At 41.3% G+C, this 17,218-nt stretch overlaps 1 protein-coding gene across 1 annotated transcript; it reads left to right on the forward strand.

Annotated features, from left to right (window-relative positions):
- Positions 1-5,295: 5,295 nt before the first annotated feature.
- On the forward strand, positions 5,296-8,446 carry oprd1b (opioid receptor, delta 1b). The gene is made up of 3 exons (XM_085801741.1): positions 5,296-5,628; positions 7,142-7,497; positions 7,677-8,446. Exons 1-3 carry the CDS (start codon positions 5,393-5,395, stop codon positions 8,204-8,206), a joined length of 1,122 nt encoding a protein of 373 aa, XP_085657867.1. The 5' UTR covers positions 5,296-5,392; the 3' UTR covers positions 8,207-8,446.
- Positions 8,447-17,218: the final 8,772 nt, after the last annotated feature.

The raw sequence follows: 17,218 nt of genomic DNA on the forward strand, positions 1-17,218 counted from the left end.
CGACTTACGACTTTGTCGTTCCAGGCAACCCACTCGTGTTTTTCCGACCTGTTTTACCGGTGAAAGTCACTATAACGGCCACTCGTAACTTCCGACCCGTGAAGTCGTACCAGATCGAACTGGTACGACTTCACAGGTCGGAAAAACACGAGTTACGAGTTGCCTTGAACGCACCATAACAGTCCTCGTCCCTACGTCACCACATTCACGGCGTTCCTTGGCTGCACACACAGCCCTGCATGCCGTTCTCTCTCCTCATTGGATAAAAACTGTAGGATACGAGAAATGTTTTCTCCTCGGCTCAGAGCAGAGCAGAGTGACTGACAGACCCGTGTTTCAGACCAAACACTCCATGTAAGTGATTGCTGTCGGAAGATATAACTATTTAAGACTTATATTAACACAAATATATCACTTACTTCTGCTTTAACTAAAACCAACAGGTGTGAACACACCACTCCAGTTTCAACCTATCTTCACTGGCTCCCAGTAAAACAAAGAATTGATGTTAAAATGTGTTTTCTTGTCATTATACCTATAAAAGGCTTAACTCCTCTCTGCATTATTTACATGCTCACTGCCCAGCATTCAGCACCAAGATGTCAGAACATAACCATGTCTCCAATAACTTATGTTCATATACATCTAATTAGCAACAGTGTAAATATGATACTGACTAGATTAGGTTGTACTTTCTGTTGGCATAATGCACTTAACTGAAAAGTTAAAAAGCTGAAAGCCTTATCTCAAATTAATATCTATATACAATAGTACAATTATTGACAACTCTTCCTTGATTTGGATCCACTGCTTTCATACAGTCCCTATTTGTAGACGTAACCTTCATTGCCACCATCATACCAAATTCAAATTCAAATTCAAATTTTATTTATTTATATGGCACCTTTCATGCTAAAAGCAGCAACACAAAGTGCCTCACAGAGGCTAAAAACAACAAAGAAAAGAAAGAGAACAAAATAAAACAAAAAGTATATTCATTATCAATACTGATGATTTACAAAGCACTCTCCCTTGATATAGACATTCTGCACTTCATCAAGCTTTAAGATACTTTAAATATTATATTCAGATGTATGAATTGCTTGGGTGTGTGAGACAGACTTGCAGGTCACAGCATGCTGCATTTTGTTATGCACAAGGACTGCATAAATGCACAGCAGGATATCTGTGGTTTCATAAACACACACGACGTACCATCACAGTTTATACAAGCTGACAGATGTTTTTTTTTTTTTATATAAACCCACAACTACGTGATGTTTCAAAGCCTGTGTTCTTGTTTATCTCTGTGAACCCCTGTTACTACGGTACAGTTAATGGCTGTGCTCTACAGTATATGTGCTCTGCCCACACACACACACACACACACACACACACACACACACACACACACACACACACACACACTTCATTTGCCACAAACAGAGAAAACAAAATACTACCTATATGACACAGACTGAGAATGAATCAGATTACAGTCTCCCTCAGTGCTGTTACAGAAATGGATTCTCTGGTGATTTCCCTGTAATGATGCCTTTTCTCTGTTTTGTTTTTGTTGCTGCTTAAGTCCAAAAGATGTACAGACACAAAGAGTCAGATGTCCTGTCCCAATGAAACCAACTAACACAGTTAAAAAACAAATACAAGTTTTCAGGTTTAGTCTTGCGGTTTCATGCTGTCACGGTGACTGTTTTTCAGCGTGTGTAAATTAAAGGTTCACACAGCTATCGACCCCATAAGATGTCATTGATCTGGTGAAATGGTATCATCCTGAACGTGTGATGGCCCAATTACACACATTACACGCACAGAATTCCTACTAATGTTTTATGTATTTATGGGAACTGCTGATATAGGCCTCGTCTGTCCGAGTCAGAAGATAACATGAGTTTACACTTGACAGTTGAAAAGGTGATGTGTGATTGTTGGATAACGATGCAATGTGACGGCAACCACACGGCTCGGCTCTCCTCTGCACCACAGCTCTGACAGCTGCAGAACAAACAAAGATAATACATTGCAAAGTCTGAGCAGATGTATTTTCTTATAGTTTCTCTTCCATCTAATACTGTCTGCATAGAAAGATACAAGCAATGTATAGAAATAAAATGTCAGGGTGTAATATGGTATGTATTTCTGTTCTCTCTGACCTTTCGGAAGTTATGAAGTATATATCCAGCTTGTATCAGTAGGCTTTATTCAGATGTTGCATCCTGGATAGCAGAGTAACAGTGTAATCATTCAGTAGATAGAAGATGATATCAGGGTAATAAAAAATGATCCATTAAGAATGAATGGATGTCTCATGTGATCATTACAAAATCGGACGCGCATCAACTCAACTCACTCCATCTTTGCGTGAAAACCAAATATCAAATGTGTGCACTGTGTATTCACTGACTGCCAGGAACGTGATGGGCTCGGAGAGGCAGCGTAATGCTTCCCAAGGTTTCCATTGGGCTGATGAGTGATGTGAGTAATCATGCCGTCTGTACAGACTAATCATGAGTGATTCTTCCCAAGGGGAGAAGAGAAAACATAACACAACAGCAGCAACAGCAGCAGCAGCATTTTGTTTGTGTCAGCTATACTGTACATCCAGACCCATTTTGCTGCCTTAAGTTTTATGCCACATTTGCTCTGGATCTCAACATTGCGCACAGACAAAGGAGGCATGCAGTCATGATGTACACTCGGCTTTCCGTCACCACAGCATGTGCCTCTCCTACACCTATTGTGTACGTTAAAGCATTTTAGTACTCTTCAGTAAGGTGGGTAGACCCATCATAGATAGTTTCCCAGAGCCGCAGCAGAAATTAAACTGAATTCCTGGACTGCTGTGTAAGTCATTTCACACCGGCGAGGGTGAGCTGTCTCCCTTGGACTATTCTTTCTTAGATTGAGTGCTGTGATCAGCGCTGTGTAGGTATACAAGCCAGAATTTGTCACCAAGGCCTGTGGAGGTGTTGTGAGCTGAACTCAGTGAAATATATCTGAAGGAAGGCGGCATCCATCCAATAACTACTGTGACTCCTCCACTTCCTCTGTGTCCTTCATCTTTAAAACAGTGAACAAACACTTACCCTTACATTTTACTAAACACTGTTATTTTGTGAGCACCATTCAGACTTTCTTGAGAAAAGCTTATCACATCCCCCTAACCAGATTTTATGCTCTGAACTTTTCAAGATGTTAGTCATGGCGGCTCTACTTCTCTGACATTGTCTGATGTTCTTTTAGAAAAACTGAAAGAACTCAGCCTGAAATGACACTCGTGATTCTGTATTTTTTATTTTCCAACAATACACTGGTCCTTCACTCCCACGCATCTGCAGTATTATTATTTTTTCACATTTGAATCTTTACAGAGAGGACAGACAGTCTAAGCAAGGAAGCTCTCTGAGACTGTACTTAGCAACAGCAGTGCTTGGAGCTAAACGCTACAAGTTAATATTAACTCAGTGCCCACAGTGACAATGCTAACAAACTGATGTTTAGCAGATGTAATGTTCACTGCTTGTTAACTTGCTAAAATGGAAAGCCTGCAGCTGATGGCATGTAAGAATTTGGTCATAAAACCATAAAGTGATTTGCTATTCAGATAATGTCGCCACATGAAAAGACTGGAGATCACAAAAGCTTATCCATCTTGCACATGTTATGTTTGCATAATTTTGAGGGGATAAATTAAAATTTCAATCTGCTTGGGGAGTCTTATGATCACCAATGTCGGGGTATAATCCTCTAGGGAACATGAATATCTGCACCAAATGTTATGGTCATCATGGCGGCTCTTACCCGAAAAGAAAAGGACCCATCCTCTGGGGACCATGAATATTTCTTAACAGCAATCAACTCAGCAGTTGTTGAGAAATTTCAGTTTGGACCAAAGTGGTGAACCAGCTCAGCAACCATTAGACCAACAAAGCCATTCATAAAGTCGCTAAAAGTCAATTACCCCCAATTTCCGCCGAGTCCTGCTCACTTATGGATGCCCACAAATCTAAACAAAAGCTTGTAACAAATATTCTCCAGTATTGAAAGAGAAATGAGCTCACAAAACTCCCACAGCATGAGCCAGATAATTTTAATTGCTGCTCTTCATCTTAGGAAGACGCACATGGGCTATCTTTAGAAGGAACAGTAAAGAGGGAGGCTTCAGTGCCTTTGTTCAGCGAGCTGGGCCTTTTCTTCTGACTGTCCCCTTCTTTGTGCTGCGCCCGATGGTGGTTGCTTAAAAGCGGATTTTGTAAAGGTCACTTTGCAGAGTGCATGGGGACTGCTGCAGTTAAGAGCACTACAGATACAGCCACAGGAGGATTTTTAATCTGTGTTCAAATAAACATTTACTCCTTCAGCAGGCCTCAGACTTGCACATTTACGCCGCGGTTTCGGCGGGCACACACGATCACATGCAGCTGCATGATCCTAATGGTTTCTGATGTTTGCAGTAATGGGCTGTGGACAAAAGGCAGCTTCAGATAAATGAGTGCTTTGATGAAAATTGTAAAAAGGCACACCTGCTTGGCATTGAAGTCAAACATTTGTGTAATCACTGATTCATGTGTGCTGATCAGGTCAAAAATATTGGAATAAACACCAAATACCTCTGCACGCAAAAAGCACACCTGCCATGGTGAAAGAGAAACTTTTATCCAGGGATGAGAGATGTTCCAGATGTTTTAACAACTATCTGAGACAGGAAAAAGAATAAATATTTCATCCGTTTTGCTACTGGCAAGTAATTGCATCACTCTTGTGGTTTAGTAAGGTGATTTCATGCCTGGTGAGAGGAGTCAGTCCACTAGCGGAGCTTTGCTAACAACAGGCCACAGGCCATGGAGAGTGGGAGAAGAGATGCCTCCAGGGTGAAGGCTGGCAGACAATTAGAGGAATGGCTCAACAAAGACAAGGTTAATTGAGCTGTTCAACAACATCTATGAGAGATGTTTGGACAAGGTTTGGTCCACATTGTTTGACAAGCTGCTGGGTGCCAGGTGGAGCAAGAGGCTGTGTCTGGATAACAGCCAATAATGAGAATCAGAAAATGCGGTGAGCTGATGGAGCATTAGTCCATGCTCCAATTAAAGCACTTGAACAATTGGCATCCCTTCAGGTTAAGAGTTGGGCAGGCAGGAAAACAGTCCTCATATCTTGCTTTGCTTCGTGCGCCAGTGCGCTTTGCCACAGGGAGAGAGAGAGAGCGAGAGAGCGAGAGAGAGAGAGAGAAAGAGAGAGAGAGAAAGAGAGAGAGAGAGAGAGCACAAACCTCGTCTGAGCGCCTCGTCACTAATTTGCCGTCCTGTCTCCGTGCGCTCCTGTGCACCTGCCCGACTTCTTAAGCTGCAAACTCTCACCTGAATTTGAGAGAATGGAGCCCCCCACTCCTTCTTCTTTTCTTGGTGATTACTCGGTCTCCGTAACTCCCTTCAATGTCTCCTTCTCCGAGGATCTGCGGCTCCTGCCTTCAAGAACCAACGAGACCAGCGCGGCTGCGACCAGACACACTTCAAGGCTCATCCTCGCCGTGTGTATCACGGCTCTGTACTCTCTCATCTGTGTGGTGGGACTGCTGGGAAACGTGCTTGTAATGTACGGGGTGGTCAGGTAAGAGACATGTGATAAATTGTGTGATATATGAACAAAGAGCCATAGAATAATTGCACTGAGAGAAAAGGGAGACAAGTTACAGTATTTGGGATCAGTTTTAAATTTACTCAACTACAACTTGCTTTTGGCTTCATGCTAAACAGTGAAACACACACACTAAAGATCCAGTGTTAGAATTATTAACAGCCTATACCTTTCATTAATTATTTTAAATTGCATTAGGTGCCCTGCAAACTCACCTCTGATAGTATAGTATAAATATTATAAGGCTAAAAAAACATAATTGATTTAAAAAATGGGATAGTAGGTCTAAAAACACATTATTTTTAATTGCCCACAGTTCCAGTGTTTCTGAGAGCCACTTTCTAACACACCCACACCAGCACACACACCTCCTACACACATGAGAGAGGAGAGGAGGGATGGAGGGCGGTGTGAGCCGCATCGTAGCACTGAAATGATTTCATTGCACCTGTAAGGAATAATATTGTAAAGTCAAGATGATTCATTTGCATTGGGAAAAAGCAGCATGTTTGAATCCTCACCTGTTAATCGAAAGCAATGACTTACTGTCCCACTGTCTGTGTGTGTGTGTGTGTGTGTGTGGGGGGGGTTGTGGGTGTTGTGTCATGTTTATTTGATGCTGAAGTAATGCAGCTTCAATGTGAGAGCTGACTGGCGGTGATGGCTCCTCCACTGTCAATCTCCTCACTGCCTTCCAAAGTCCTGGAGAAATGCGTGGAAGATGAAATGACGTGTTTTATTTTTTTATTTCACAGTAATCAAAGTGAATATAAAAGACATTGTACTTATTCTCTATCCCTGGCAAAGCAATTACATACAGAGTGAGATCAGTACATGGTGTATAGTGCATTTAATCTCTTCATGTATTGGATTAAGAGAAAGGGTTAAAGCATCCCTTTGTCTTCCTTCATCCTTTCACAGCCTGTTGCTGTAATTTAATTAAATGTGACCAACTACTGTCACAGTGTGGACTCATGCGGAGGAATCCATCTTTGAACAGCCAGACAGTTGTGCAGCTGGCGTTCACACAAAGATGGTCAATTGTAAAAAGGCGAGAAAAAAAAAGTTTTGTGAGCTGGAAATCAAGGAGGAAAGTTTTGAAGAATTTCTCAGCTGGAACTGGCTCCTCATGTTGAAGTGAAGTGCAAATAAATGGAGGCTTAAAGTCACTTTAGAACAGAGAGGCTCTCGTGCATTTAGTGATGTGCCATAACAACATTATGCATCTAAGAAGCTCTTTTATTTGTCGAAGGGAAATAGCAGATAATTGTTTTGCAAGTGGAACCAGATTAGATCCGACAATTGGTTTTTAACCTTGAAACGTTTTACTGGAAATCGCGAGCCAAGCCAACCACACACAGCAGCTCCTCCTTTGCCATGCAGAAGCAGAGATACCTTGGAAAACATTCAATCTCCTCTGACCATCAACAACTTTCACTGACTGTGAGACAGAATCAACTTGTGCTTTTTCTTGCCCAACAACCAGGTACACCAAGATGAAGACCGCCACCAACATCTACATCTTCAACCTGGCTCTTGCTGACGCTCTCGCCACCAGCACCCTCCCTTTCCAGAGTGCCAAATACCTGATGAGCACGTGGCCCTTTGGGGAGCTGCTGTGTAAAGTGGTCATCGCCATCGACTACTACAACATGTTCACCAGCATCTTCACGCTCACCATGATGAGCGTGGACCGCTACATCGCCGTGTGTCATCCGGTGAAGGCCCTGGACTTCCGCACCCCCGCCAAGGCCAAGCTCATCAACGTCTGCATCTGGGCGCTCTCGTCTGCTGTCGGAGTACCTGTGATGATCATAGCTGTTACCAAGGAGACAGCAAAAGGTGAGCGGCTTTTACTGTTTCAAGAGGAACTGCTGGAAATGATCGTTATTTCTCTCTCAATTTGGCAAGTGTTGATTTCCAGGAGCTTCAAAAGACAATGCATTTAAACTGGGCTATTAACCTAAACTGGTTTCTCCACATGGCTCTCCATTAAACTTGTAATTGTTTTAACTCAACAGGAACCACCGCCTGCTCGCTCAGTTTTCCCGAGCCTACGTGGTACTGGGAAACAGTGATGAAAATCTGCGTGTTCATCTTTGCCTTCGTGGTCCCCGTCCTGGTCATCACTATCTGCTACGGTCTGATGATCCTGCGACTCAAGAGCGTCCGCCTGCTCTCCGGCTCCAAAGAGAAGGACAGGAACATGCGACGCATCACCCGCATGGTCCTGGTGGTGGTGGCGGCCTTCATCATCTGCTGGACTCCCATCCACATCTTCATCATCGTCAAGACCATGGTGAAAATTAACGACAACCTCCTCGTCATGGCCGCCTGGCACCTGTGCATCGCCCTGGGCTACATGAACAGCAGCCTCAACCCCGTGCTGTACGCCTTCTTGGACGAGAACTTCAAGCGGTGCTTCAGGGATTTCTGCCTGCCCTATCGCTCACGCCAGGAGCAGAGCAGCTTCTCCAGAGTGCGGAACAGCACGCGGGAGCCAGCGTCTGTTTGCGCTCCCGTGACGGCCAGAGAGAGAGCGCCGGCCTGACTAGGCATGGGCCGGTGGGGCGGGGGGCCGGTTCAGGATGACCTCCAGAGTGAGGTCACACAGTTGTCCACCACAGGAGTCTGAGAGTGCAGACAAACAGTGGGCTTTTGACTTTCCATCAGAATGAGTGTAAGGACATGAAACTGTTCATCTGTGCATAAGGAAAATGATACAGTCTTCGAGTCTGTATAACACACACTCACAAACACACACATCCTTGTCTACTATATTTGTGTAAAATCAACCACACACACACACACACACACACACACACACACACACAGTACAGAGAATTTGGAGTTATATGTTTTTAGTGTTTTGGCTCTACTTCAGCAGAATAAAAGATAAATACAAGGTAACAGAGTTTACTCTACGCTTTAAAAATCTTTGTAGGGCTTCACATCCATATTAGGTGAACGAAAGAGGAATCATTGCCACGTGTACACATAGTCTCCACACGATCAGTTTGTCAGGCGGGACATTGATCCTAAACACACAGACGAGGCCACCAAAGAGTCTTTTTATGGCCAAACACTGGCCAGCGCAGGATTGGATGAGTCAGTCACCTGACCTTGGTCTCACAGACAATGTGTTGCACTTGAAGGAGAACAGACTGACTGAGCAAATCCTCTGTGGCAGCTAGAAGTGAAGATGGCTGCAGTCCAGACTTGGCAGAGCATCAGCAATGACTGCACTTCTGGGAACACTTGTGTCATTGATTTACAGCTAAATATTATGTGTTGTAATGACTGAAATTCACTGAATTTAACTTTAGTCAAGCTGTTTGTATCAATTTCTATTTATCTAAGGCTGAGGTTACTGCTGTAGCTGAGGACAAGGCTAAGTAAGTAAATGAGAGAGAACCAAAAACCAAAACAATGAGCTGGAAGATGCTGTAACGCTCCATAGAGCAAAGTTGATATTAAATATTTTAGAGCCTCTTTTAAGCTGAATTTGTGTTAACCTCAAGGTGTTTGATTTCACATTCAGTGCACCGAAGTATAGAGCCAACGCAATGATACACCTCTCTACACTTATTATTATATCTTGACTGGTAATTGCATTGTCACTCAAGCTCCCTGGGGAGGTAATGAGAATCCAATAATGTGAATGTTTATCTGAGACTGGTTAATTGTCTCTCTGTGATATAGAGATTAGAGGATGTATTCAATTTCGTGCACTTTCTTGTGATATTAGGAGGAGAAATAAATACAGACGAAGGCAACACATAGTTAAGAACAAAGTGAAATTCTATATGACCACAGAGAGACGTTATGGTGTCATTTTTTCCCGTTTTACTTACCAAACCACAAAAATAAATAATGAAATCTAAAATATGGCCTTCATGATTAAGCAGGGATGACGGGCGCTCCTAGCTTATATTCACAATGAACAGTAGTGCTGAGCTGACTCACTGTTTCCACTCCACTAGCAGTGAGGATGCTCTGTGGTTTTTCTTGCTCTGCTTAACCAAAATATTCAGCTTATAGTAAACTGAGGAGCTGAGGATGGAGAGGCAGCCGCTGCAGTTTCAACTCATTTTAAGGTGACTGAATGACGCCAAACTGGCATAGAGGCTAGTCTAAATTGGACATACATATTAGAGCAAATGGACAATTCCCTGCTGATGATCGATGGACACTTGCTGCAGAAGATGTGGACATTTGTTTTGCACGTTTTTAAAGAACAGTCAAATTGACGCCAGTGGTTTTTCCACTGCAGCTTTGTTGGAAAGGCAGGCAGGCGGGCAGTATATTCTGAATCAAGTGTAAAGTGTCATTATACAACAGCATATTAAGTGATAATGTGATTTTTTAAAATTCTTTTGTTTTAGTGTTTTGTCAAGCTGTTGTACCATTAAGCTTCACTTGTAAATTAGTTAATTCAAATGTTATATAACCATGTATTTACACCAAGTGCTCTAAGTATTAAGCATTCAAGATAGTAAAAAACAAACAAAAAAAGTTCCCTTCTTCATTCTGAATTGTCTTTTTGTTTTTACAGCTATCACTGTAAAAAGAACATTCATAAATGTTTTCTGCAGTGTGGTCAACAAAATGTTTAGATGAATGAAAATCTGTGCCATAATGCCTTATGCCATCATGTTTAGTTCTTGTTTCAAGGTGAATTGTTCTCTAGAGAAAAAGTGCTTGATCTTTAACCCAGATTTATCTTTTGTTTCAGCAAATATAATATGAAATTTATTGTCTAAATGTAACAACTGATTTTGTCTTTTGAACATATTAATGCAACTGTTATATGGAATAGCTAATTGTATCATGCAAGCGCTTTTATTTTGAAATAATGTTGTCAATAACTTTCAGGTCAAACCAGTAATTTGTTTCCGTGGTTGTTGTGACAGTTGTTGTTGTTTTTTTTTACACTTACAGTCTGTAAATGCCAGTGAAGCCTATGGGAGTTACACATGTAATTAGTTGGTACAATGACATATGGATTACTGATTGGGATGTATGGATGGGGGCCCTGAGGACCTGGAAGCCCCTCAAGGTTACAGCTCACAGGGGTGAAAAGGATACTTCTAAAACATGTGATTAAATGTGACTGAACAAATGAAAGCACAATGTGAAATACATCAGGGATGCTATTGGGCTGTCTGGACACCAGATGTCCTGGAGAAACAATCAATAGTCATTTTACACGGTAATTAAAGAATAAGGCTGGTGGTATTTTATATTTTTGTTACTGTCAACAAAGCCTACAGTATGAACTTACCCACTCTGTCTGTGGCTCTGACCCAAAGCACATTTACTACTACTGAAGACATAAATGTAATAATATGTAATAATAAAATATCTACTTAATATAATCAGTGTATTTGTTGCTCCATTAAGTAATTACAACATCAGTACTGTGTATCAGGGATTGACCAAAAATAACAACAAAAAAAGAAACTATAGTTCCCATGTTCTTGATAATGAAAGAAAATGTCACCCAGTACACAGTGTGGCTCACTGATGTGCTTTTAATATATTTTGGACTGTAATGGAGCTCTATGGCACAGAGGAGTGTGTTACATCAGGCTTTGGCTACACAGACAGGAACAATTTATTATTGTCTTTTTTATTTTATTTTTTTGTCCTTCCACACAATTTATTTTTCCCTCTAAGGAAAATGTAGAACATCACTCCAAAGCCTCTGATTGACACAAAGTCAGACTCCCACTTTATTAACTCTTTCTGTAAAGCCACTGTGGAAGAGGAAATAATTAAAAAACACTATTAGCTTTTAAAAAGAAGTCATCTCCACTGAATGAGGACTGTGCACACTCAACTAGATGGATCACACCAGAGTGCAAGTTGAGCCAAGAGCCGTGACTGGTCGATAACCACTGTGAGATTACTGCAAATACAGTTAACGCTCAGGTGACAGATTCTTGCCGTTACGTGCCAGTGAGGCTCATAGAGGATGTGTTGACGACCACCGATTCTTGGCTAGTTTTGTATTTTGGGCCATAAATGACATGTGCTAGTGGTATTTCACAGAAATTTTACTCACATTTAAAGGGTATAAATCCCTGTCAGGCAGAACAGAGCCGGTGTTTACATGGCATCACTCTCTGCATTCCTGCAGGACCTGTTGAAGATTTCTTCTCTGCTTAGGAGCAGAACATACAGTGTGTTCCCTATGAAATATACATGCCTACATGATCCATGTGTAGCAGACAAATGAAAAAGCAACAAAATGAATAATTTACTTGAACGCCATGAGCTGGCTGCTGACTTGTGTCCTTTTAAAAAATGTGAATACTTAAGTGCTTTATTCAACAGAGGAGTTAAATCCACAGCACTGCTGTCACGTCTGAAAACTAAAGTGTTCTTGTGATCTTTGCCACTATAGGAATAGTTTAGTTTGGGATTTTGAAATCTTTTGTTTTCTGGGGTCCTGAATGAGATCTGACACAGATATACTGTAAACCAGTTCCAGCGTGACAAGACGAAGCATCCTCTGACCCTAACTAATGGTTGCGCATGCACTAAAACAAATTAACAGAGGGGAACGAGAACAGAGAGTGGATCTTTCTGAAGCTTTGATAACAGCCCTCACTGCTCCGACGCTAGAGCTCCCATGCTCACATCAAACAGTTAGAACATCCAATAGTTTTGAAGTAAGATGTTCTTTTCTGTTTCATCTGGATGACTTCCCATGATCATTGAGGGGGGCTTTGTGAAGAGATCTAAGTGAGTGAGGGAGATGTCAGGCTTCTCGCTCACACTGCGAAGGCACATTTGTTGCATGGACTGATTGAACACAATTATCCTGTTTGGCAGCCTGAACAGAAACACGGCTGGAGCGCCATCACACCACAGCATTACAGCCATGTAAATCTTTCTTAAAAGCTGACACCTACATAGTGAAACCGCGGCTTTTCACATAATACAGCACTTTGGCTGACATTGCACAACCTGCGAGCACAGAGTCAAAACCACATTGCCCAAACAGATTTACCCATAAGGGATGAGATAATGAGCTGATGATTATGCAGTGATTTGGGTAATGCATTTGAAGAGCTGGCCTGCTGTTCAGTATGAGAGACTGATAGACTGTCTGTCATATGGCAGATCTTCAAACTTTGACGTTCCTTGAGGTGTTTACAAAATGCCAGAAGTGCAAAATGCATTGGAGCAAGTTTCACTTGATCTTTTACAAGACGCCAAATACTCAGATAATCCCTGCTGAGGAGCTGTGACGGGGATTCAAACAGGGTGCCATCTGCCAGTTGAGAGCCGCAAGGGACACGGATGAGAATTATTGGGGTGGTGGGAGTGGGCTGAACCTTAGAGCTCTGTAAAAACATGAGCCTCTCCCCGGGGTTAGAAATGTCTTATTTAAACCCTCCTATTGATTTATCAAAGTCACATATAATAATTATGCAAAATATATATATATATATATAATATTCAAAACCATACACCCCAGTTTAAATCTTAACACCTTGATGGAAACATCTAATCCCTGTGACTGATCTTCTCTTTAAAGGACAACTCCCCTAATTTTACACATCACACACTGTTAACAGGTGTTGGGGAATATGACAGCATGTGTGAACATAGTAAGGGACTCTTTTATGGTCTTTTGGTTCAGGCTTGTGTCTTCCAAACCTTTGATCTTTGCTTGCGGCTTGTGGTGCCCATCAGGATTTGTCCTGGTGCTCCTGATAGCCAGTGCAACTTTGGTGCCTGGAGCACAATGGATGACGTCTAGGTGTTGCAGCTGTTAACGAAACAAACAAAACTGTCATCACACAGTATTATGTTCCATTTTATAATCAGAGCAATCTCCAAAAGAGAGAGGCATGTAGAGACAGTTTATCGCTTGCAGCTCTCTCTTGTTGACTGGCTCTTCACTTCCTTGTTGTTTCCCTCTTGTCTGTTAATTGCTAATGGGCCAAAGTGTAATCAGGGAATTTAACTCTACTTACGACTATGATGGTTTAGCAGGCCAAGGAATCAAACTAAGTGATGTGTTTACACCTGTGAACCCGCTTTTTTATGAAGCTATTTTGAAAGGAATACAGTACAGTCACAAAAGGTCTAGGCAGGCAAACTCTTTCTCTGGACCCGCATCCTTTTGTATCAGCTGCATCTCCCTTTGGCTTCCGTCCATGAAGGTGATTAATAATAAGATCATCATTTACGTGGGCGTTTCAAAGTAATTAGCACACAATCAGTATGACACAGACATCAAGTAAATAACAAGAAAAGCCAATTAAAGGGATGAGTCACACACCACGGTGCTTCATTAACTGGGTTTAATGCCCAGTGTCATCCGGTGAACATAACAGGTCTGTAAATATGCACATCACATCAAGCGATTGGCCCCTCTTACCGGCTCCTGTGCAGCTGCTGGTCCTCCGCTGTGGGGCTCAAGAGAAGCCCTCCACCCACCACACGAGGAGTCCAATCTATCAAGGCAATCTCCAGTAATTACAAGTGTGGTTCAAAGGCAATGGAGTAGCAGCAGCTTAACAGCAAGAAAGATATTCATTTTGTTAATAATACCCTATTTAGTTTCCTGTGCACACGCTCACAGAAATGCATGTCTTCTCACAGTTGACCGTTCTCAAGAAGCTGGGGCAAAACAACGTCTCCTTTGCCATGGCAACATTTGGATGTCTCATTCATCATCACTTAATGCAAAAGGAACTGCCAGGGGTACAGAAGTTGTTGTGTGGTGGGAAAACTGAGGGAATTGGTAAAAATTGTTAAGAATCGTGTGCTTGTTAAATGATAATAGGGGGTTTGGAAAAGTATCTGCGCTGTATTTCTCACATGTCAATCTTCAGATTAATTATGTTCATTTTGTCTTCTCAAATATATTAGTTATATTTTTCATGTGTTCAGACAATAAAAATCAAGAGTGATGTTACCTGCTTGACAGTCAGAGTCACAGTCGAAACTGTCAAGCAGATAACATCAGTCTTGATTTCATTGTCTGAACACAAGAAAAATATAACTAATGTCAATCTTCACCTGCAAAATATAAGCCACTGAAAGATACTTAATGGATGATGAGCATTTTAAAAATGTTTTTTTGCAATTCACCTATTTTCTCTGCATGTTAAACTTTCCACATACACACATGCATTCAAACTTTAAAGTTGATCCAGAATTTGTGTGACAGAGAGAGACAGCATGAGGAAAATTATTTGGACAATCTTCTCCCGCTGAATCATATTCAACAGGTTCCCACCATGATGGACCACTCGATGAAAACACTGAACAAGGACTCTCCGGAGTGTTCAAATCATCATTAAACTTTAGATGCCTTGATTAAGACGCACTTGAGAAACAGCACTCTCAATACTCTCTGAAATGACAAGATCATTAAAAAAACAGCAGGATGACTCAAGGGTCGCCAAATCCCAATCAAGGCAGAGCTAAATGATGCAAGATGTGTTTCATTGTAAAGGTTATAATTTTAATAGCGTGATGCGATGGTTCTTGAATGCACCATGCCGCCTGTCACAAACCCGTGCACTGCAAGGTGCCCACAAAGTGTGTGTTATCACAACAAAAGCCTGTGAAAGCCTTGTGCGCGGCACTGAATAGAGCAGCCAATAGATGTGATTAATTTGACTCTTTTCATTATTGGAGTGAATGTGTGGCGATGCAGGTGCCTGAGACTCCTTCAGTCTCTGCTGTGATTAGTTCAATGAGAGGAAGATTAGAGCCCACACGCATTATCAAAAAACCCTGTTATATTTTCAATGAGTGAAAGGAGTTAATCACAGGATGTCACTGCTGAATTCCTCCATGAATGTCTGACGTTCTCCTGGGAACGTTTGAGGTGTCTGTGCATTATGAGACGTTTGAATGCTCCATCTTTGACGTGCGCAAAGCTGGAAACGGATGTCAAACAGAACTATCTCCAACCATAAATTAGCCCCATTTAACTTTAGTAGTTTACTTTGCACAGGGAGTGGTTTTGTTTGAGGTCTGAAAGGTCTTGAAGGTGCAGCACCAAAGAGCTGTAATGCAACAAGTATGTTTTCTAACAAGTTTGAAGATAATTTCCTGAAACATCCAGACCACGGTAGAAGATTCAAACAAAATGTTGGACTTCAAATTCACACAGCCTGATTATTATTATTTATTTATTTTTTTTAGAGCAAAAAGAAAAAAAAACAAAACAGTGATGCATGTCTAAAGGTCATTTAAACGGTTTCATTACTTCCAAGTCTCAGCGTGCATCACAACATGAGTGAATGTTTTTCTCAGCTTTGGCACCAGAGCAGCTCATTACTAAGCTATGGCAAGATTTCAAGCCAGAAAATGTTATATCTGAAAAATATTAAGGGGCTGAATCATCACTGAAAGCACCCAAAACTCACAGTAGAGTTAAATGTCACATTTTAATCTCTTTGGTTGAGTCATTGCCATATCAAGACTATAGGTCTTTCTTTCAAAGTTTAAAATGTTAAAGAAGATATGTTTTGTGAGGTAGTGCAGTGGGCGTAGAACAACGAAACAAAAGGTTATTTTCAGAGCAGTGCGCTGCGAGGACCTCTGACCCTGTGGAACAGTCTCTAGCCTTGGTGTCGAATAATTTCTTTTAATACCCAGAATAATTTCAGATTCAGTTCAGTGCTGAAGCCTTAGGAACAGCTGAGTAAAATCATCAAACTGTAAAACGATCATTGATTCTTTCTAAACGTGTTCCTGACATTTCTTCTTTGTCACGGAACAAACAGAGATGCAAAACAAACACGGGAAGAGCTTCACTCTGATCAATTAACTGCTTACGAAAGACACTTTAGCATTTCAAAGCCTTTTGAGAAGCTTTTCGCCATTAGCGTTTTTCACAGGACTCGGCTTACACTTCATCATCATCGGCCCTTTTGGTCAGATGAAAGCGAAGATGAGACAAGCAAAGACCCCGTGCGTTTCACCCCAGATAAAACACAAAGGCATGTAGCTTTGATGTATGTACTTGTACCATCATTTGCATTCTTGAGTGTTTCTGATCTACATTCATGATTTGACGTGTATGGAATGTGGTGTTTGCATCCATAATAGATATAAAGCGACTGTGGTGCAACATGTGGTGCAACATCTGGGCAGCTGTGCCCATAGGATAGCATGGCAGACTTTTTTTTCTCTAAAGGCTGTAAAAGATGTGTCTGTAGGACTGATGATAATGCCTTATACTAATGTTTTGTCTGAGTTAAATCAACTCTGCTGCAAAGATTAACACACTGATGATCAGATTAGACTGAATGGAAAAAGAAACCATACTTTTGTTTTGTTGACATGTTAAACATTTGTTTAAAATGTTCATCATATTTTTGTTGAACTTTTTTTTCAACTGACAGTCTAAACTAAAAGACATCCTATTTATTGTCATACGGTATAAGACAAGGAGAAGCAGCAAACCTTAACACCTGATGAGCTTGAACCTGAATGTTTAATATTTTAGATTACAAAAAGCTATCACTACTACTACAGGTGAAAGTAAATTTTTTTCCCTAAAAATACCAATCAAACAGATTAT

Source organism: Trachurus japonicus, chromosome 16, assembly GCF_045865225.1.
Source record: "Trachurus japonicus isolate A0001 chromosome 16, Traja_1.0".
NCBI classification, from domain to species: Eukaryota; Metazoa; Chordata; class Actinopteri; order Carangiformes; family Carangidae; genus Trachurus; species Trachurus japonicus.

Bases quoted from the DNA above. Each gene is read 5' to 3' on its own strand.
- oprd1b (XM_085801741.1), top strand. From the start codon at position 5,393: ATGGAGCCCCCCACTCCTTCTTCTTTTCTTGGTGATTACTCGGTCTCC. The intron at 5,629-7,141 runs GTAAGAGACATG...CCCAACAACCAG, and splicing joins GTAATGTACGGGGTGGTCAG to GTACACCAAGATGAAGACCG. The intron at 7,498-7,676 runs GTGAGCGGCTTT...TTAACTCAACAG, and splicing joins TACCAAGGAGACAGCAAAAG to GAACCACCGCCTGCTCGCTC.